The following is a 23,059-nucleotide window of genomic DNA, read 5'->3' as shown; positions in this document are numbered from 1 at the left end:
GCGAGATCTCCTCAAAGGGGAGGGAAAGTCTCGCGAAATCCTCTAGCAAAGCCGGGCATCAATGGAAAGGGAGGGGAACGGAATCTCGCGAGATCGCCTCACAAGGAGGTGGGGTTGAGTGCAGTGTTAGGCGTAGGAAGAAGATTCCCCCGGGGGGAAGGAGGGGCGCTCAAGAGAAAGAGAGCGGAGCGGAGTCTTACGAGATCTCACCACGGGTGAATCTCGCGAGATCGCTCAAGGCGAGGGGTGTGTCATAGTAAAGAGGAGGGAACGGAATCTCGCGATATCCCTTAACGCGGATGTCAAGGTAAGGGGATGGAGTAGAATCTCGCGAAATCTCCTCACAAGGCGGGGTGAGAAGGGACGGGAGAGGAATCTCGCGAGACTTAGATGAGTCTGGGTTGGGTTCAGGTTTTGTGCCAGTGCACATCTGTGATCATCGCTGGCCGGGGCCGATACGGAGGTGCGCGCTCCTCTTCCCCCGCCCGCAGCGTGTGGGGCAGCGGGGCGCAAGAAGTTCCTCGCAGGGTGGGACTCTGGCGGCCTGCGAGGGAGGAGCCACGGTTTCCCACATTTTTCTTTAAAGAAGAATCCCTTTTTAAAGTTTGTTTGCGACCCTTTGATGTATTCGTGTGCCCCACTTTTGCATTGCGATTTGTGGGTTGAGAAATGTAGGGTCTAGACCACATGCTACTCGCCCCGGGGGCTGCATGCCCAGCGAGCCACAGTTGGCACACCCCAGGGCACAGGGGTCCCGGGTGTGGGCTGCTCGTGGTGCCCCAACCAACTCCCCTGTGCTAGCTGTAGTGCTGGGTTCAGCCTGCATCCTGTGGGCAGTACCCACCCTGAGGTAGTGCTGGGGGCTAATAGATAGTATGTGGGCTGGTCGCAGTGCTGCAGCTGCTTCACAGGGTGTGTACCCTGCAGACCGGCTCAAGGATGTTCATTTGGGAGGTGGGCACCCCTGCATTATACAAATCTATGGTGTGACCTGCCCACCTCTTGAATGCTGTGTGCCGGCCTGATTTCTGCATCTCCCAGAGGATGTAGTAGAATTAGAAAAGTTACAGAGAGGGGCATCCAAAATGATCATGGCTCTGGAGCAGCTGCCATACCAGGAGAGACTTTAAAAAGCCAGGATTATTCAGTTTAAAAGGAGAAGACTGAGAGGAGATATGAGAAGAGGTCTATAAAATGAAGGATGTAGACCAAGTGAATAGGGAACTTTATGTACCAAGTCCCAGTGGGACTAGGGGACATCCACTGAAACTAGTGGGAGACAGGTTAAATACTAACAAGGGAAAATATGCAACACAAAGTTAACTTGTAGAACTCATTGTCCCCAGAGGTGGTAGAGCAGATGTGGCTAGATTCAAAACAGGACTAGACTAATTCATTGATCATAGATCCATTAATAGCTGTTAAAACACAAACACGTTTCCTCAGGCATCTTTAAACCAATGATGTTGCATGCCAGGGAGAGCATGACTCTCTGTATGCCCTTTCTGTAAATCATCCACTCCTTCTACTGTTAGAGTTAGGCTACTGGGCTAGATTACCCAGTATGGCACTTCTTCCATTGTTTGGCTAACACTGACTGCTCACATGGCTCCTAAGCCAGTCAGCAGTAGACATCACTGGTACAAGTGGAGCAATAGAAATGTTCACTGTCCATGGGCTCTTCCAGAACTATTTTACTTAGCTATTAACCAAGCTTATTCAACCTGTCTTGTTCAAATGAGATCTTAATCCTTGCTACTTTTTGTGATTTGGGTAAAGGCTAAAGTGAAGACATGTTGTGGAAATGGACACTAATGATTTTTCAGGAACTTGGGCAGGATAGACCAGAACCACATTTGGATACTGATAGGTGGACTAGGGTATGGTTGCTAGTGTTTAATGGCCCTAGCAGATTAGTGAAAGATGATTACTTTTACCAAGTATTAGTGTTTAAAAATGAAGGTTTTTTAACAGGTTAGGTTTTAGTGAAACATTACCTTTAATTACGTCTAATATAATATGATATTTTGCAAGTAACTTATAACATTTCCCATCAACTGTTGATAGTATCCTTTAATACTCACTGCTCAGTACAAATACTTGTGAGGGAAACAGCACAGAAATGGCTGCTAAAATATGTTGATAGTTTTATTTCTGCTGTGTTAAATTTTAAAGGCTGTTTGTAAATATTTTGAAGGAACTGCATGTAGCATTTTTCAGTGCATTTCTTGGAGGGTCTGTTAACCAAATTGGGGTGTTTGTAGAAGGGGAGTGGAGCAGGGGAGCCTACAAATTATGTAACTCCCATCACTTTCATTAGGTTGTAGTTCAAAATCCTGGTTGTGTAGCATGCTCCACAATTGCCAGAGTGACCCTTTAAAGCTCTTTGCAGCATCAGGGTCTAATTATTTTTTAAGATGTTCCGTGAATCTGGCCTCATGTCACATCCTTGCCTTTCTTCTGAAGATCTAGTGAAGACTGCTCTAAGGTATCTGCTAAAAATAAAGGCAAAAAATGAATTGGGTCCCAAGGTTTGGTTGAGCCTCAGCTTGCATTTAAAATGGAAAAGCCATACATTTAAGACATAAAGGTTATAACTAATAAAATAAAACTTTTTTTTTCTTGGTTTATATTCACCCCGTGGAGTTCCTGGATAAGAACTTAGATAACTTTATAAGGATTATATACATACAATACAGCTTCTGATTCAAATAGAATCAGACCTGAGGCATCAAATGTATACTGCGGTCTTGCCAGTTCTGTGAAAAAAGAATTCTTTCTGCCATGTCATATTTCTGGTGCACTACATCAGGTACACTGATTGTTTTTCACTTTCCTTGGAAGTTGTTGGAGAAGGGAGACCAGCTGTCCCAGCTGACAGCGGAGGATTTGGGATTGAGAGTATGGTCGGGAGTAGAAAGGCAAGAAAGGTTTATGGACTTAACGAGAACATGACTATGTGTAGTATACTAAGACAGATAATGACAGACAATAATAATTAGCGTTGTCATACATCAGAGGGGACTGCCAATAAGTTGCCAAGTTTCTCTTTCCACAAAGCTCAGCGAAGCCAGGTGTCTCCAATCAGCGCTGTCTGAGAGGTACCAGGAAGGACCCTGGTATTCAGTCTTTGGGCTCCTTGAGGTCTGCGGGCCTACTGATCCAGGTCAAAAGCTAATTAATCCCTTTCACAGAGCTGCATCTTCCTTCTGAATGATTTCTGGATGTTTCAGCCAATTTATAACTTCTGAACTGTGCTGATAAGTTACAGCTGTTCAGATTCTTTTTACTTCAACTGTCCTTAGACTGACTAATAGCAGTACAAGCCTTGCATTCCTCTGATAAGGTTAATTTTAACTGTGCCACAGGGCCTTACTACTTCAAGGCTTTGCTAAATTTACTAGGCCTTACTTCATACAGGGCCTTACTACATCTTGAACTTTAATTAGGCTCTTAGCAACAACATATAGCTTAATATCTAAACAAATGACAGAAAAACACTTGGTCTAATCTTCATCGAACCTTCAGCAAGCACCCTTATCACACAGACATAATTTTCAGCTGTCACACCAGCAGAAGAGAGAGAATTTACTAGGTTCTTAGTGATCATCTTCACAATTTGATACACTTTGTGTTCTCTGCTCCTTAGGGTTTGAAAGTGGGATACTAAAATGATCCCACAGCTACTTAATGCACTGGCAGACCCATGGGTTGATCCCAGCACATGGGACTGGGTGGGAGCAGCAGAGGACCCAGAACCCAATTTCAGCAAATGGGGCTGGGAGATGGTGGCCTGGTGCTCCAGGGCCTGACCCTAGTAGGCAGAGGCAGCATGAGGCCCAACCTGAGTGCGTAAAGGCAACACAGGGCCCAAGGGCCTAATCCTGGCATGTGGGACTGGGTGGAGGTAGCACAGGGCTCTGGAGTCCAATCCTGACACATGGGCCCAGTTCAGCTTGTGGACATGCCCTGTGTTACTCATCTGACCCCCAGAGCCAAAAGATTGATAGTCATTGGTGTGAAATAGCAGAACTGAAGCCCTTGACAACTCTAGTCACTGCTAATGTTGCATTTATCAACAAATATGGCAAGATAAATATTACAACATGCATAGTGCTCACACTAACTCCACACTTTTAATACACGGAAGATGAAGTCAAAGTATCATTTAGCAGCAAGGCATGGAAGAGATGAACAGAGAATATCATCTCATTTAGATTAAAGTTCCTTCGTTGAAAGTACAGAGGTGTTCTGGTTATGATAATATATGCATTATTTTTATTTATCTTAGGTTTATTTAGACCTCCCTGGAAGTTTTAATATACTGGGATATGTTTTAGCTGTCCAGTGTACTTGAAATATTTTTCAGCTGAAGTACTGGTATACCGATGCTTCATTTTCCAAGGATCTTCATTCTGGCCCCCATTTTCTCAAGGTGTCAAAACAATATAGTAACTTAAGAACTGAGTACTCCTAGTACAGGGGTGGGCAATTATTTTGGCTACAGAGCCACTTTGGGAATTTTGGTAAGCTGGGGGTGAGGGGAAGAGGGAGGAAAGTGCTGATCTGGCATGGGAGGGAAGGGGCAAGGGGCAATTGAGTCTCTCCAGCCTGGGCCTGTCTGCCCCACAGCCACCACCGGTGGCTAGACTCTTCATGGAGACCAGCTGGGACTCCTGTAGGCAGGGCATGCTTGGCAGGGTAGATGGGATGGGACTGTGGGTGGCTGGGAAGCAGCATCCGGGAGTGGAACAGGTGGGCAGGGGTCAGAGCTGGGATTGCAGGGCAGTCCAGCTTGGGACAGAACCACAATTCACTGTGCATGGCAGGAGTGCCTGGGCAGTGGGGACAGGCGGCAGCAGACATTAACAGTAGCAGCTGGATGGAGCCACTGCTGTGAGGGCTGCCAGGAAGCGGTGTCTTCCCCCCGCCCCGGTCTGGTTACGCACACCATGGCCTGGGCTGCCCCCGGGCCGGGCAGAACCTAGGGACCTGCCACAGGCTGGATAGGATCCCTTGCTGGGCTGGATCCAGCTTGCAAGCTATATTTTCCCCACCCCTGTTCTAGTGTAATTGAATACATTTTTGTGAGTTTGGTAATTACTACAGTACTTGTGAAGAATGTAGGAGAAACAAGAAGCCAGTTATGTCCCTTGGATCTTTTCCTTTCAGAAATGGCATGTGAAGTTGCACCAAATACAATGAGCTTATCCATTAAGCATTATTTTCATGTTATTTAATACTAGTATTGTCACGCTGAATACAGCTTATTGTTAAAGGGGCCTTACATTCAAATCTTCAATCTGCTGCTGTTACAAATAGTAAATTTTAGATAGTTTTATATAGGAGTGTAGGAGTACATAGTTCTTTGATATCTGCTGATTTTTTCCATCTGCTCCTTCAGTTGAGAATGCAATATAAGACAGATTTGAATATGGCTTAATATTCTGAATGGTTAAAATATTAAACAAAATCTCAAGCTCTTTTCAAAAAATGGGCAGGTAGTCATTTTTGAGCCCTTCATATTTGGTTTGTTTCATGTTTCTACATATGTTTTTAGAGAATCCGTTCTTTTTTGCTTTGAAAGTATTGTCAGTGGTTTCAGTGCAGCTCATGCTTTCTTTTCACATGCTAGCATGAATGGGTCAGTCCATGCCCCTGCCACATTTATAGGACTTCTTCAGGATCATTCAGAGCCTGAGAAGCTTCTTAAGCTATCCCCCATACATGTGAAAGTTGTGTTTACTGGTCCTGATGACACAGATGCTGGTAATATAATTTTACTCATTTTAAAGGGGCATTTATTTGTTTGTTTTCTGAAACCCTCATCCAGAAAATAAATCCTGCAGAAAGAGGCCTTCATTTTGGGAAAGATTAAAATAGCAACACTCTCCCTGGATGCTAAACACAAACAGGTACAGGCATACCTCGGAGATTTTGCGGGTTCGGTTCCAGACCACCGCAATAAAGCGAATTTCGCAATAAAGCGAGTCTCATGCATTTTTTGGTTTCCCAGTGCATATAACAGTTATGTTTACGCTATACTGTAGTCTATTAAGTGTGCAATAGCATTATGTCTAAAAAACAATGTACATACCTTAATTAAAAAATACTTTATTGCTAAAAAATGCTAACCATCATCTGAGCTGAATGGCGCTGATGGAAAAATGGCGCCGATAGACTTGCTTGACGCAGGGTTGCCACAAACCTTCAATTTGTAAAAGCGCAATATCTGCGAAGCGCAATAAAGCAAAGCGCAATAAAACGAGGTATGCCTGTATAATGCTCATTTGTTCTGTATACCACTCTAAATTACACCAGGACCCAGAGCAAACAGGAAGCTCTTTAAGGGTAGCTGATCTCAGTACATTGTTATTCTGATACCTCAGCACTAGATGGCAGAGAACTGATAATAGCCCATTAACAGTGAACAAACTGGCATTTTGAGATGAAGGCAGAGAAATGATACCTACACTGGAATAACGAACACTGAAATCCTTGATTCTTCCCTTGGTAATTCAACATTGGATTTAAAAAAGTTTGTCATCTGTCAACTCCTCTGTTACAGCGGTGTAAACATGGCAGGTATCTTAAGTACCCTATGCAATAAACAAAAGCTACTTAATGACTTTGTCTCATAGTACTATGCAAAATCTGTGTGTTGTGTAACTCCTACTCAAGCGGTAGATGTCTTGCACTTGTGACAAATCTCTTCAAGTGTTTCACTCAGATGACAATTGAAGACTAAAGCTCTCTGGACACATTGAAACTAATCGCTTCACAATTATTCTTATTTATGGAAAGGGATTGCAAGCTATGGGAGTGGTATGTCATCCTGTTCACTCTGCTGTTCAAATCCACTCAAACAATACTGGCCTCTCCAGCCAGTATTGTTAAATAAATATTATCTGGGTTCAGTTTAGCAGGTTTCTTTTCTGCATTCATTGCTTTTAATCCTTTTAAGCTTTATCATGTCTTAAATGAGCTATGCCTTTATTTCTTGAGTGGCAGCAGAAAGTGGCTATGCAGTAGAATGGGAGCTTTGTGAAATGTGAAAACCCTGGTTTGCTAAGTGGCCTGTTTCCATATTTAATTCTGGTAAATACACCATTCCTATTAAAGGGGAAATGAGAGAGGTTGATGAGACCTTCTTTGCCTCAGGTGATAGCCATTCACTCTTCACTCATTTCTTCTGATTCAGAAAGATATGTCTGAAGAGTCTGGGTACCAAATGATACCTGATAGCATGTATTTCAAAACAAAACGTTACTGATGGAAATGCCAGACCTTATTAGAATAGTTTTCCCTCCCTAATGGTATCTTTGCAAGTTGTCACATTGAAAGGTAAATCCCTGTAAAAGGGCTTGACATAAATAACTTTGAACATCAGGATTTATACCTGTTAGAAAGGCTGGGTTGAAAGGAAAGACGAGCTTTGAAGATTTACCTTAGCTACAAATTCTGTCACTAGTGCTTTGTGTATGTGAGGGGGTACGTTCTTAGCCTGCTTGAGCTGCATCTCTGCATTCAGTGCTCAATACTGATGACACTATGAGAGACAACACTGGATTGTTTTGTGGTTCACACGTCAACAGAATTGTTACCTAAGGGATGCACACGCTCTTCTGTGCAGAGGCTACTTGCACGTGCAGAAGTGGGGCATTCTGCCTCCCCGGTGTGCTGTGCTCTTATCTCATCTCATCTTATCTTACAGAAGCTCATCTGTGCTGGCACCACAGAGACAGTGGCTATGGATGAAGAGAGCCAGAACATTTCCACTGGATTTTTCCCTGCCATTGCCCATGGGAGAAAACAACATCGATTGATACCACCCAAAGCTGTTTGAACTGCTTGCCCTACTTATGCTGATGAACCCCAGAAACAGTCATTGCAGGAGTTATGTTTCTAGTGGCCAGGCAGCAAAACCTCTTGAGGATCCGTGGCCTAATGGGATGGAATCTCCAACTTCTCCCAGGAAGTAGAAGGCACATGTTCATTCTTTGTTCTGTCCTTTTTTCTCAGAAAAAAAATGAGAAGGAAGCTTGAGGAGCTCTAACTTGTAAAGTTTCTCATTGCACATGTGGGTTATTTCCATGATGGAACTGAAGTCTTGCTACGAGGTTCTGAATCTACAATGAGGCATGAACCAGAAAATATGCAGTTTGACTTGGAGAATCCCAGGTTGATAGTTAAGAAAAACATTGTTTTATTTATAAAAGGAGCAGGGCTGAGATGTTCTCTTCGAGAGGCAATAAGCAAGAAACCCCAAGGTGACATTTATGCTGAGTCCTACTATAGTTTGAGAGGCATTTTAAATCTATAAAAACAAGAATAGTCATAATTATAGGAAGTTTTATAGTTCTTTAAACAGCTTCTTAGGAGGCATTGCTGAAATAGGAAGGAATTATTAGGTATGTTAATCTCTATTTCCTTTACATTTTGGTTGTAAAATATGGGGGGGGGGGAACATGTTAAAAAGAATGTTGGAACACACCATTGCATTTTTTACTTGCTCAGAATGCTGCTGACCAGAATTCATCATATTAACATTCTTGTAAATAGATGCACAATACAATTTGCCTCTGTTTTACCAAATTAACTAAATGGCATTTTGATTTTTTGGTGATTTGAAGAGAAATAGTTCTTTGGGACAAGATGGATATGCACTTTTCAGTTGCGAAGAACTTCTTCAGCGGAGCTAAACAAATGTGCATCTTGCTGCTAGCTTTTGGTTTTCACTTGAGTGATCAAGTGCTTCATTAAGTAGAAAGTGATTTTCATGAGCCATTTTGTGACTTTCAGTCCTCTTGATATCAAACTTTGGACTCGGAAAATGGAGAGCTTAGATCTGTTGAGGAATTGTTTGGTGTGCAAGCGGGAACTAAAGAGAAGAAACCCCAGATTGCTTCCTTGTCTTCATTCCTTTTGCAAGGACTGCCTTCCGGATTTGATTCAAGGATACAGATACACTCCCACAGAGAAGGAAATTCTCTATGAAGGTAACATTTGATGTGCTATATTTTGTACTTAACAAAGTTTATAACATGATAGTATAGTAACAGGCAAATTTAGAAAAGAAAACCTTTTCCTATTACACAAATATATTCTTCAAAATTAGAGCTTTAAAGGAAAAGCTGGGTGGTTTAACACAAGAAAAAACATAAGGTGGGCTGGATATCTATATTTCTCTTAGTTAATTTTTTCAGGGAAAAACAAAATATGTTAAAGAGAAATTAAATAATTAGGCAAAATATTGAAAGTCCCATAATTGGTTTTCCTTTTTTATTTTAAGCAAGCATAAAATCCTCAATGTTTGTCTTGTTATACAAAGAGATATTGCAAAGTAGCTGCTGCTAGACTACAACAGTTCTTTGAATACAGTGGTACTTCCAGATGTGTAGAGGGGGGGTTGTTTTACACTGAATGGGATCTTTCACATTGAGAGAGGAGGTCGTAGTACCTGGACTTCCACTATGCATATTGCAGTGCTGCAAAGTAATTCTAAGCTTTCACGTTCCTTTATTTTAAATGGAGTTTGGCTTTATCTGGGGTCGTAAGCAGATTATACTACATACTGTGTTGATTCAGGCTTTTAATAAAAATAAGCAAGATTCATGCACCGTAGTGGTCAGGAGATGCATTTCATTAATGTGCCTCTTTGGTGAGCCTGAAATTGTAGTTAGAGATTTTAGAAATAAATGCTCAGGTGTTTCTAAGCTATAGAATGACATACATACAATCAAGAACAGATGGCATTATACACAAAACTGGGAAACAGCTTGTTGATTGGAGAGTCCCCTTCAGTGAGGAAACAAATATTAATTGTAGGAAAAAAATCTATTCCTATTTTATACTCTTTATAAAGAGAATGAGTGTAATTTATTATTACATAAATACAAACTTTAGTGTATTCAGTTTTGTCACACCACGTATGGTTCCAGAGCAATCACTTTAGAAACGTTAAGGAAGACAAGGTTTCTGGCTTGAAGAGCTGCCAGCTTGAATTAGCTCTAGATAACCTGAACCCAGACACAAAGGTATGAATAAGAGACGAAAATAGAACAGTCACTTCCAGCAAATAATAAAGATAAGCTATTGCAAGTCTTCTAACATCCCTAGGTATCCAATCCTATATGGCACCTATCATATATGGGTAAGTGGGATACCAGTCCTGAGCACTGATTTAGAGGAGGCATGAGAGTGGTAGCTGTTGCTGCTGCCTCCGATGCCATAGCCACCCACGGCACAGAGATTGCTTATTATGTGTCTGGTACCTGGTCCTGCAGGGTCTTTTTCGAGTTAGGTTCCCCTTTTTTCCAACTCAGTGACTGACCTAGCAGAGTCTCATTTTATGTCCCCTACTCTGAAAATGTTAACCTTGATCTCCATGTGTCTCAGTTTCCCCAAGTGGAGAATCAGATTAATGTGATCCTGGGATAAAATACACATAGTCATAATGGGGATTTATTATATCTTTTAAATATTCAATATGTATTTAAGTTGGTCTTGGGGAAGAGTCAGGAATTACTGGTATTTGATTACAGCTCAGATAAACCAAAGCCCTCATCTAGGACAAGGTTTTGCCAGCCTTCATATTGCTAAACCCTCTCTGCTTCCTAGCTTGTCCTGTTCTTGTCCTTAATCTGTAACAGGCTAAGAGAAATGCAGCGAAAAAAATCATCAACGGTAGTAACCCAGTAAATGTAAGAAAGACACCAGGTGCAAATTGCCCAATTAATATGAGAGCGATAGGAGCAGCAAAGAAACCACATCTGTGTCTCATTTAAATTAGTCACTGCCATAGCTAGTAAGGACTTGTCTGTATTAGAAAATGTAACTATGCTGAGGCACATTTGCATAGAATGGAGTGAACTGAAACAATGCTGTCCACAGCCTTGCAAGCAGCATAGAATAAATATTGTTAAGTCACAGATAGGTTGTAAAACACAGAACATGGCTTGTCTTACCTAGTCTTCCTTAACTGCTAGGTTGTGGTCAGCACCATATCAGTGAACTCTTCTATAACTGTGTTCAACCATAGTAACATTTCAGAATGATATTTCACAAGCCCTCAGTGCAATCAGGTGCAAAGTTGCTTGAACTGTGTAAATGTAAACACTAATTGTAAGGGGAAAAAATCATACCCACTATGAACTCTTTGTAAGGAGAATATGAGGTGAGAAAGTTGGTACATTTCCAAATGAAGGCAATCTAAGATAAACAGAATCTTTAACCATAAAGTTAGTTCCTGTATTTCAGTGAAGTATAAAACATAGTAGAGCTGTTTATTCCCCATTTGTGGTTTTTGTAGGACTGGGTAAGTTACTTGAGGGTGGCTGAGATTATACAGAAAGTAGTGGTAAGTTGTATCGCTGTGTTCTTGTTCAGGAAGAAGCATTAGAGAGATCTCCGAAGTAACCTGAACTCTCTTGGGTAATGCTGTGCCTTAGAATTTATTTGAGAGAGCTGTAGGTTTGAAAACAAGTGGAACTGATCTTGGTGAGTCACATCTGAGAACAGCCCTAATAATAGGGATCAAAGGTAAATGATCTTTGCTGATATTATGGGTACTAGGAGACCTTGGCAATCACTGTGTGTAGGTAGTTTGACTCTTGCTACCTTATTCTGCATCCCAATGTTATTTTCCAATCTTTCTTTGTCTGAGCCAAATAGTAATACAGGCCACATTTTTCTCAGGTGTGGCTCTGGGTGTGTACAGAAACCATGAGTTAGAGTGTCATTGAACACTGTGTGGGGAGGGGGGCTTGGAGCCTGTCTGCACTTGTCCAACATGCAGGTGGGGGTACTTTAGCAGCTTTCTAGGAGGATGGCAAACCACCCCTCTGCCAGCCGGCAACTGTCAGCAATAGCCTTGGGGAAAGCAGGGGGCAGAGCCCCCCCCACCACACAGCCTTCCTCAGTTACCCTTCTTGGGGTCTTTGCCAGGCCTGTGAGGCAGGGGGCTCTATTTCCCCACTTCTGCCCTAGATCTGGGCGCAGCAGCCTCTGTTGCTGTCAAGAAGCTCACGTGGGGGGTGGGGAGAAGGGAGCCCCCCTGCTGCATGGGCCTGGCTCAGCTCCTCCCATGAGTAGTGGGACAAGAAGCACACACAGCTGGGGACAGGGTGCTCCCTTCCTCCCCTCCCCACTCCCTCTCCTGCTGTACAGGGAGGAGATGGAGATTTTCTGTCTCATCTCTGTAACAACTCTGGCTTGGGACTGGGCCAGTGCTCACCAGTGCAAGCACCAGCCATCCCCATAAAGCTGCATGGGATGTGCATGGATTTACCCCAGATTAACCCTTGCAGGGAAACTGTCCATAGATTCCGTAAAGGCTCCCCTAGTTGATACTACATGGGATGAAGGTTAAATTTTCCTGCAGTTCACCATTTTAATGGTGGGGGTCTACTACAGACCACCCAATGAAGGGGAAGAACTAGACCGGGAATTCTTAAGTCAGCTTATGGAGGTAGTTAGGTTAAAGGACCTGGTCATCATGGGTGACCTGAACTTTCCAGACATCTGCTGGGAAGAGCAGTCAGCCAGGTCTGACTGCTCATGTAGGTTCCTAGCCGAGATGCAGGACCTCCATCTAACCCAGAAGGTGCACAGCCCCACCAGGGGAGATGCTGGGTTGGATCTGGTCATGACCACGGGCAACGTGCTTGACCACCTGGGTGACAGTGATCATTGCCTGCTGGAATTCACCATCCAGTGCAAGGTGGCAAAGGCCTGCAGCAAGGCAAAAGCCCTGGACTTCAGGAGGGCAGATATCAATAAGATAAGGAGACTAGTCAGGGAGGCACTGAGGTCCTGGGGGGCAGGGGAGTTGGGTGTCCAGGAAGAGTGGTCATTCCTTAAGGAGACAATCCTCCGAGCCCAAAGAGAGGTAATCCCAGTGTGGATCAAAGGGGATAAAAGGGTGCAAAAGCCCCCATGGCTCACCAAAAGCATACTGGCTAAAAAGAAGGCGTATACCCAATGGAAAGGAGGGGCCATCACCAGGGGGGACTATACCTCGGTTGCTCGGGGATGCAGAGAGGCAGTCAGGAAGGCCAAGGCGGAGATGGAACTGGGACTAGCTACCTGGATCAAGGACAACAAGAAGTCCTTTTTAAAATATACAGCGGGTAAAAAGAAGGTACCGGGTAACGTGGGGCCTCTGCAAGACACATTAGGAAATCTGGTCATCACACCAGACAGCAAAGCTAACCTATTTAACAATTTCTTTGCCTCCATTTTTCTGAGCAGGGACCGGTCACCCCCTCCACTGGGACCACTGTAGGTCCCAGGGGAGGTGCACCCGGGCCTAGGGTCAGTGAGGACCTAGTCAGGGAACTTCTGGAGAGACTGGACATATCTAAATCAGCAGGTTCTGGTGATCTCCACCGCAGAGTGCTAAGGGAATTAGTAGAGGTCATTGTGGGACTCCTGGCACAGCTTTACGAGTACTCGTGGTGCTCTGGCAAGTGCCAGAGGATTGGAAAAGGGCCAATGTGGTTCCTATTTTCAAAAAAGGGAGGAAGGAAGACCCAGGAGACTATAGGCCAGTTAGTCTTACCTCAGTCCTGGGTAAGCTTTTTGAGAGAATTTTCCTGGTGCATGTCTGCAAGGGGCCAGCAGGGGAGATTATGCTTAGGGGCAACCAACCTCGGTTCATTAGAGGCAGGTTCACCAGGCAACCTGGTGGCCTTCTATGATTAGGTCACAAAATCCTTGGATGCAGGTGTAGCAGTGGACGTAGTCTTTCTGGACTTTAGGAAGGCTTTTGACACTGTCTCTCACCCCATTCTCATTAAAAAAAATTGGGGGCCTGTGGCTTTGACACCTACACAGTCAAGTGGGTCACTAATTGGCTGGATGGCCGCACCCAGAGAGTGGTGGTGGATGGGTCATTTTCGACCTGGAGGGATGTGGGCAGTGGGGTCTGCACTGTTCAACTTCTTCATTAGCGACTTGGATGGGGGTGTGAAAACCACCCTGTTCACATTCGCAGATGACACTAAGATGTGGGGGGATGTGGGCATGCTAGAAGGGAGGAATAGGCTCCCTTCCCTGACAGTTTACAGGGGTGGGCGGATGAGAACAGGATGGGTTTCAACACTGACAAGTGCAAGGTGGTTCACCTGGGGAGGAAGAACCAGCAGCATACCTACAGGCTGGGGAACTCCGTTCTCGTCAGTGCGGAGGCAGAAAAGGATCTTGGAGTCATTACTGATGCCAAAATGAACATGGGCCAACAGTGTGGGGAAGCAGTCAGGAAGGCCAAACATACCTTGTCATGCATCCATGGATGCATCTCAAGCAGGTCCAAGGAGGTGATCCTCCCCCTGTATGCGGCACTGGTCAGGCCGCAACTGGAGTACCGCGTCCAGTTCTGGGCGCCACACTTCAAGAGGGATGTGGACAACATGGAGAGGGTCCAGAGGAGGCGTGCCTGGGGGCAGCAGGGCAGGTCCTACGAGGAGAGGCTACAAGACCTGAACCTGTTCAGCCTCCACAAGAGAAGGCTGAGAGGCATCTAGTGGCTGTTTACAGACTAGTCAGGGGCAGACCAGCAGGCATTGGGAGAGTCCCTGTTTTCCCCGAGCACTACCAGGAGTGACTAGGAATAGCGGTCACAAGCTGGCAGAGGGTAGATTCAGGCTAGATATCAGGAGGCGCTACTTCAGTGTCAGGGTGGCTAGGATCTGGAACCAACTTCCAAGCGAAGTGGTGCTAGCTCCTACCCTGGGGGTCTTTAAGAGGAGGCTAGATGAACACCTCGTCAGGGTCATTTGACCCCAGTACTCTTTTCTGCCATGGTAGACTTGATGATCTGCTCGGGTCGCTTCCGACCCTGGCAACTATGAATTTTAAAAGCACTCTGCAGCTGTGAACATTTCTTGCATTACAGCTACAGTGTGCTTTTGGGGGCCTCAGCACGTGTGAAATGTAGCATCTGTACAGACCCTATGACGAAAAGTGGAACATTTCAGAGAAGGACTGGAGGGAAGCTGCAGTGAATTTCTTGCCACAAAGTAAGTACCACCAGCATAAGCTGGAGGTAGCTGCAGGGGAGAGGCAGCCCCCAGCCACGCAGGGGGAGGAGAGGGCATGCTTCCTCCCATTGTCTCTTTTTCTGGTACTGCCCATCAGAGGGTATGGACATCCAGGACAAACTGAGTTGTGAGAGTTTTCCTTGCCCTTTGCACATCCTTGGGTCACCCCTTCAGAATCTATACATAAGCACCCACTTGATGGGGAGCCACCTTTTCCTTTGGAAGATGGGGCCAAGATCCAGACTCATAAATGACAGAAAATATAACTCAAGAACATGTGTGGAAGAAATACTGAACTGATAAAACTTAAGTAAAGCAGAGCTTAAATCTAAGGCAAGGTGCCATTGACTGCTGCTGTTTTGCCCACTGTTTTCTTTGTGTGACTTTACACTCAGCTGAAAATATGTAACTTTTCAGCTGGAAAGCCAAATGTCATGTGGCAGTGTACCCCACGATTCCAAGCTGTGTAACATTCCAGATATAGTCAGGGATGTCCAAAAATGCACCCAGTAATGTTAGCATTTATGTATACTGATTTGTTTTTAATGAGAAAAAAGTGTTTTGTTCTTTATGGAACAAGTTAAATCACTCTGTCTCTGTTTTATACAGAATTTTGGTATGGCGTATGAAGACTACAGGTTCCAGCATACAGTTTTCCATCTTGGTCTAAGTAAATATATTTAAAAAGGAAGGTGTCTGTTTAGCTCTGCAAACATAGTTACTTCATAGATCAAACTCTGGACACTTTTGCATTAAGACTGCCAGACTACAAGAACACCGAATGACCCTATCTTGATGCAACATCACATAATGCAAGTGATGCAATGTATTGCATCTGTTAATTCTGAAAGAGAATACCCATTTGTTTTAATTAGCTATCTACCCTAAGGGGTCACAGCAGATGCAAAATCTGAATTGTTCCAGAAAGGGAAATAAATTTATCACAGAAGGCAGAAAAGCATCTCTGCTCTTTGCAAGCTATAGATTTGAGTCTGCCTAAATAGAATTGAGGGAATTTGGCTCCTTTCACTCTGTTATTCAGCTGCCAGACCCAAAAGGCAAGAAAACAGTTGGGTTTGGTTAAATAAATATGAAGCTGTAGAAGGAGAGTAAGGGGTATGTCTTTGAAACTGTTTCCTATAGCCCATAATTGGGTCTCCAAGGAAATGTGAATTATGCTGGCAGCTCTGAGCACTAGCTAATGCTCTTTGAGAATAATTATCCTGATATTGGTGGGGGAGAGAGTGAGGCAAAAGGTGCAATGTCTGGACAGCAGGTAGAATTGAGATGTATATGTTAATCCTGGTACCTCTTTATGATGATCAATTTTGTGGGTAATGATAGATTAATTATCTGCATTGATTTATTAAGCAGACACTTGTTCTGAGCTTTTTGTGTTAAAACCTGCCATGGAATAAGATCTGGAGGATCTTGAAATGGAGCTGGGACTATGGTCACTTGATGCTTAGATTAGAAGCTGTATATCTGTGATCTCTACTCTCCTGATGAGGAGGTTACAGTCTTTACGTTTAGAGGTGGATGTCACCAGTTATTTAGGCCTCTGCCCCTTACAGATTGGATTACTACTATATGCTTTATTTACAGTGGAAAATGAAGGCCAAGGAGAAACTTCAGCTCTTTTCTTACTGGTACTTCTCTCGGGGAATGTATGTATAGCCCTTGGGGTCAAGAAACTACACAAACTTCCATTTTATCCCAGGGCCAGTTCAGGATGTCAGCTTTCCTTAACAGACCTCATTAAGGTCAGGGTCCTGTATACCACAGAAACCACCACTTCCCTTGTGCGTTAGCCAAGCTGCTGCAGTTTGGCTTCACTAGATTTGTACATTTGGGGATCAGTTGTTCTCTGGAATTCCTTCCCTGTGTGGTCTAACAGAGTCCATGCTTCCTTTACCTACAGGTCACCTGCTGCAAGGCTGACATGTTTCCTGTGACAAGGTGGCATTTGGGCAGGTGTTGGGGTTCAGTTTAGGTGGCAGAATTTCATTGCTTGTCTCATTTTGATACCCCAAACGTGCAATTTGGAAACTGAAATTCAGCTGAACAGTGGGGCTCTGATTGCTTGTCTGTTCTCACCTGTGTAAGCATTCTGTGTATCCGCAGTTTGGTTTCCTTTGCTGACACAGATGGTGAAGCTGGGATGAATTAACTAGATCTGCAATACAGAGAAACAAAGTCCTGTTTGGCTGTGCGTGGTGTAGGGCTGGTCTGTGCTGTGCCAAGATGGTGGTGGTGCATACTGCATGTAGCACATGCGTCCAATCTGTGACACTTGTGCTAGACAAGCCCTGAGCACTGGATCTGAGGCTAGTCTGGATCAGGCCATAGACCAGCCCCATGTGCTGGATCCAGTGCGCAGGGCCAGTTTGCAGTGCACTCCTCTCAGACTGGCCCCAAGTGCCATGCATGGGGCTAAGCCAAGGTTGGCACTTGCTACATACCACTGTGGGCCTGGAGCTGCTGTGTGCACTTCAAGCAGCATATGCAGCCAGTCCGGGGGATGTGCTGCATGTGGTGCCCACACCAGTCCAGCCATGTGGGCTGGCTCCAGCAGGTGGGGCCAGTGTGTAGAACTGATTTGGCCCACAGGCCGGCATCAAGACGCTCATTTTGCACGCAAGGCTGGATATGTTTGACACCCCTGCTCCACATCTATGCTGCACCATGTATTACTCCTTCTTGCACATTATCTGATGGAACATTTTTTTGGGAGTCACTTTAAAACACAGTAGTCCTCACTGGTCTTAAATACCTACTGATAGGTTAGATATACTGATCATAGCTATGTGCATCTATGAGTAGGGTCCTATTTAAATCATGGCGAGATGGCTGTGATCAGCTCACAGCACACAGAGATGATTTTATGGTATTTTGCAGTGACTTTACCCCTTAGTATTGATTGGTGGAGAGGCCCTGCCCCTCAGTTTTGTTTAGCAGAGGTCCCAGGGGTGGGAGGAAGGACAAGGGATGCAGCTGCTATCTTGATTGTTGGCTGCCCTATTCGTGCTGCTTCGCCAGCCAGCTCCCCTCCTGGGAACAAGAACTACCAGCATTTTATTTTTATTAAGTTGTTTTTGTTGTTGATTTTGTGGACAATCCCAGATTTTGCGGTTTTTGCAAAACCACAAATTAAGTTGGTCCCTTTCTATGCGTGTCTACTTTAAGTGTTAGCTTGCATGTAGCTTATTCCTCATGGGGCAAGTCCAATTTTTGCATCTTTGTCCACTTTTTGAAGTCATAACTCTATCACATCATAATAGTCTCCACACCAATGAGTAGTGATGTCATAAACAGAAGATTAATGACTACAACTGATAAGTAAACAGCAGGAGCTAATAAACTACTGGGAAAAGTATCACATATTTATGCAAATATTCTTATCTCCTTCCTGCCAAAGTAAATGGCATACATAGATATGGCATCTTGACAGCTCTGACCCATAAATTAGCTTAATTTTCTATTTCTAGAAATAGAAAATTTTGACAGCAACAACTGGATCTGATGTGGACATGATTTCATAGATTTCTTAGACATTAGGGCTGGAAGGGACCTTGGAAGATCATCACGTTCAGCCCCCCGCCCAAAGGGCAGAATGTCAGCTGGGGTCATAGGATCCCAAAAAGATAAGCATCCAATTTTCTCTTGAAGGTGTTCAATGTAGGTGCTTGAACCACCTCTAATGGCAGGCTGTTCCAGAACTTGGGGCTCAGACTGTAAAGAAAGTTTTCCTTATGTCCAGCCTGAAACAGTCTTGCAGTAGTTTATAAGCGTTTGACCTTGTCATCCTTTGGGGTGCTCTGGTGAACAAACGTTTCCCCAGGTACTGGTGGTCACCCCGATAAATTGGCCATCAGCTCACCCCTGAGCCTGCGCTTTTCCAGACTAAAGAGCCCCATAGCTCTCAGATGGTTGCACCAGAGTCGAATTTGGCTCTTGCTCTTTTGATACGCAGGTTCTGTTGTTTGAATCCTATAATTCCATGTTGGATTGCTATTTAGATGCAGTGATTGCATCATTCTTCATACGTATAAACAGTGAGTCTCTGGGGGCAATGCTGACTACCCTTTCCTTCACCATTAATGCTGTAATAATATATTTAAATGAGCTATTTGTAAAGTACAGGTTCCTCAAACAAATGAACATTGTTGTTTTTAGGTAGCACTGAGTGATGAAGCCTGGATAGATTTGTAGGGAACAGTCAGCAAAGAGTGCCACGGGAGCAAAATTTTGAGACCCTAATTTAGCTAAAACTGAGAGAGCCCCATTAGCTTCCTTCTGGGCACGTATCGCAATTACACATGCAGGTTTGAAAGAAGATTCAGGAAGAAATAAAGTGGGTGCTTCTTTTTATTGTGCTGCTGTGGGACATTTCAACTTCAGGAAAGATAGACCAAGAAAAGTTTACAAGGGCCTAAATGCAACTCAGCAGGTGAGCTCAAGAAGGAAGGCAAGAGAAGAATAAGTTTGATGTTTGTGTGCATGATGACACATCTCAACCCTGCTTCTTTGCAATGTTTCTTGACTGAAGAAGGGAAAGCTGTCCCAGGTGCTTAGCAGAAATGTCTAGTCACTTTCTTTCAACATTACTGATTCTGACAGCTAAAGCTGTTTCCAGGGATTACTCTGCTTCTGCTTCTTAACCTGTTTCCTGAGCTAAGTGACTTTGATTTGTGTAGCTTTGTGAATGACTTCATCCAAATAAAAGGTAAGCAAACATGAGAGATGTTTTAACAAAACTGCATTTTAGTAACAATTTAAGCATAAGCATTGCAGAGAGGTTTGACATAGGCAGCTGTTACTTGAGAGACAGGTTGCAAACCTCCATTCAGGCCATTTGTCTGCTTTGCTTAACATCATGGTGATTCTGTTTAGATAGCCATTCCATTAGAATTGTCAGGCATTTGCATGGTGGTTTTTTGGGGGTGGTTTTTTTTAAAATTTTTATAATACTGAAGAAGTATTGCAAAAAGAAGCTCGATTAATTGAACTCAAGGTAATGGAAAGTCATCTGTGATCCTCAAGTCTTCAGGGTTCAAAAATCTCTCTTTGAGCAAGATGCAAGTATGTTTGTCGTGGATCAAACAAAGGCTTAAACAAGCATCTAAAGAAGAGCCCATGATGGTCTGGGTGGGAGATGTTTACCCATTAGCTGTGGATGCATGTAGCAAAATTCCTCCCATATGGTATTGTCACATATCCAGAATTTTCAGAAGTATTTCAGGCTTGAAGTCCATTGTTATATGACTCTCAATTATGCAGATGTTTCAGATCCACCCTAAGACATTCTTGTAATTAGAGGTCACCTACATTTGAAAAAGATCCTAATATCAACCAATAACATCTGATAACATATCCTGCCCTGACTGACATCCCTGCAACAATTCAGCTTTCAGTGTTCTGAAATGGGTATAAATTCAGGAACAAATTTTACCCAGGGTACTTAGTACATCACTTTTATATAGCCAGAGATGTATATAAGCAGAAACAGTCTCTGTGTCCCCAAATTGGCTTGTTCCAGACTTTGTAATACCAGTCTCAAAAGGCACGAGGCTTCTGCACAGCCACAAGACCCACAACACTTGTTTTTAGAGCAAAAGATGCTTTTTAAGATAACCAGGATAGAATATTTCTTTAAAACTTAATTAAGTAATTCGGTACTAATATAAATGAGTAAATACTATTTACAAAATATATTTTGCACTTCCTGGATCTCCAGCAGATTAGTGCAAATTAAAATTCACATTAACCCACCTAAGGCCACAAGCACTCTATTAAACTCTGGTCACTTGATATTATTTGCATTATGTCTTTTTCATGCTAAATGCCATCACAGAATCCAGTAAAATTGCCCGTTTCATAGTACATGACAGGTATGTGCAAATTGCCCTGGACATGGAAATCCTTCAGCAATGTTTCTGCCAGCCAGCAAATAAGTATTCCAGGGTATGTTATTTGTAATCCAGGTTGCTCACTATACAGCATGTGTGGTGGGAAGAATAGTTTTCAGAGTATACACACAGCATTTTCCTGTTTCAGAAAGTGCTAGTCACTGCCTTCTCAGTCTCTGTGAAGAAGATTCACTAGCTGTAAACTATCATCATCTTTCCCTGTATTAGACATGCTTAGGCATATTTCTAATGATTGGGCTACAAGATTATATGCATTAGGAACTGGTTTAAGGTCTCCAAGGGCTAGATTCAATTCCCTTTAATGTCCGTGGAAAGATTCTTGTTAACTAGAGGAAGAATTAGACTAGGCCCCATGTGACTGAAAAAGACTGTTTGCAAACTACAGTTTCACTTTCTGACGTGTCCATTAATATTTGTCCATTCATGTTGCCATTGCTATAAAAGTGTGAAAGATGCTATATAAAAGGATGTCATGTAGATCTGAAAGCTAGCACTGAACCTAGGAATCCCCCACTCTGCAATTCACAGTTGTTTGTAACCTGTCCCAGTAAAAATGTTCTGTGTGGGCATTGCTAATGAGTTTGCATCGTAGCACATTCAGCATAGGTACTTGTGTGTACTTATTATTTATATGCATCTCTAGAGTGCTGAGCTGTTAATAGTTTACATAAGACACAAATATAATTCTGGTGAGGAAGGAAAGGTTTCACCATGTCTGATATATCATGTTGACCCACCTAATACTTTAGGTAGTAAGGCAATTAAGTAAATAGATAAGTACATGAATTAATAATCAGCAGCAAAAAAAGCAAAGCATGGATTGTGCTGTCATTCTAGATGTTACATTTTAAGTATCAGTGGAATTGCAGTTGTATTTTCAGTATATATTATAACTTGCCACAGGAATGGTGTAACTGAACATGCAAGAAAAATTCCCCTGTATAAATATCCTAATCGGTCATGCAACGTCATGTGTTAGTGAAGCGGTCAGCGATTCACCCGTGTAGATGTGCACAGAAAGCTGCAGCAGGCATGTTTGTGACAAAATTAATTGTGGACAGTACCAACTTGCATAGACTCGTGCATGGTGCATATTCTGTTGTGTGTGCTTGCAACATTTGAGGGCGAGGGAAAAATGGCTTTAACCATTTTATCAACTCTCAGACTGCCAGGGCCCAAGCAGGATTTCAGTGTAAATTAAAGCAACTTCTTTCTGTTATAGTTTATAGAGCCATAGCTTTTATCAGGAATAACTAGGGTTAAACATACCCCCAGTGACAAACCTAGAAGAGGAGCACGGGGTGCCAGCTACTCGCAAAGTCCTTTTCACTGGGATAGCTTGTAGCTGCTTGGCTACACCTGATATTCTAGGATACCCGCTCCATCTTTGCACACATTTTCTGTGGTAGGGCAACTGGAATCATGCAGGCTTAACTAATTGCTCCAGCTGGGTATCCAGGACCAGGATAGTCTTGTTGTCAGGCAGCTCTAAGAAAATATTAAGTGGAACACTTTTCAAATGTGTTGCTTTTGCTTCAAGAGTTGAGCTAGGGGAAAAGCCAGCTGTAGTAATTCTATAACATCAGTTTTGTTGAGTTTGACAAAAAAAATAAAATTTAGGCAGTTCCTTAAAGTTTAGCAATTTAAAAACTAAATACAGATTGCTGCCAGATTCACCAGGATGTGTTTGCCAGTATGGAGAATTTGAGGAGGGTTTACCTACACAACGTCTGACGAATGATTGAAACTGCAAAATGTTTTTATTTAAAAAGCATTGGGCTCTGCCTTAAGAAGTAAAGGCACTTTGGACCCTGTAGTTTCAGGGCCTTATGTGCTTAGGATTGTATTTGTGACCAGATGTTACAGGATTGATATCTTCAACTGGATAATTTTCTAACCTTAGTCAGTCATTGAAACAAATATATTTAATTACAAGAGTAATAGATAACTTAGTATTTGATTATGCTATAGGACATTCTCTTTCTAGTGTCCAGTTCTGGGCGCCACACTTCAAGAGGGATGTCGACAGCATGGAGAGGGTCCAGAGGAGGGCCACTCGTATGATCAGGGGACAACAGGGCAGGCCCT

The 23,059-nt window shown here is 43.3% G+C and overlaps 1 protein-coding gene across 2 annotated transcripts in view; it reads left to right on the top strand.

Annotated features, from left to right (window-relative positions):
• The first annotated feature begins 8,536 nt into the window (after positions 1-8,536).
• TRIM66 (tripartite motif containing 66) overlaps positions 8,537-23,059 on the top strand; it is an 84,345-nt gene continuing 69,822 nt past the window's right edge. For both annotated transcript variants that reach the window (XM_019552065.1, XM_019552064.1), the window contains exon 1: positions 8,537-8,999. In XM_019552065.1, the coding sequence (XP_019407610.1) occupies positions 8,780-8,999 (220 nt within the window). In that variant the 5' untranslated portion in view covers positions 8,537-8,779. The remainder of the gene's footprint in view (positions 9,000-23,059) is intronic.

This window comes from Crocodylus porosus, unplaced genomic scaffold (genome assembly GCF_001723895.1).
Source record: "Crocodylus porosus isolate Cpor-Errol unplaced genomic scaffold, CroPor_comp1, whole genome shotgun sequence".
Taxonomy (NCBI): Eukaryota; Metazoa; Chordata; order Crocodylia; family Crocodylidae; genus Crocodylus; species Crocodylus porosus.
This window is presented reverse-complemented; position numbering and strand designations above follow the sequence as displayed.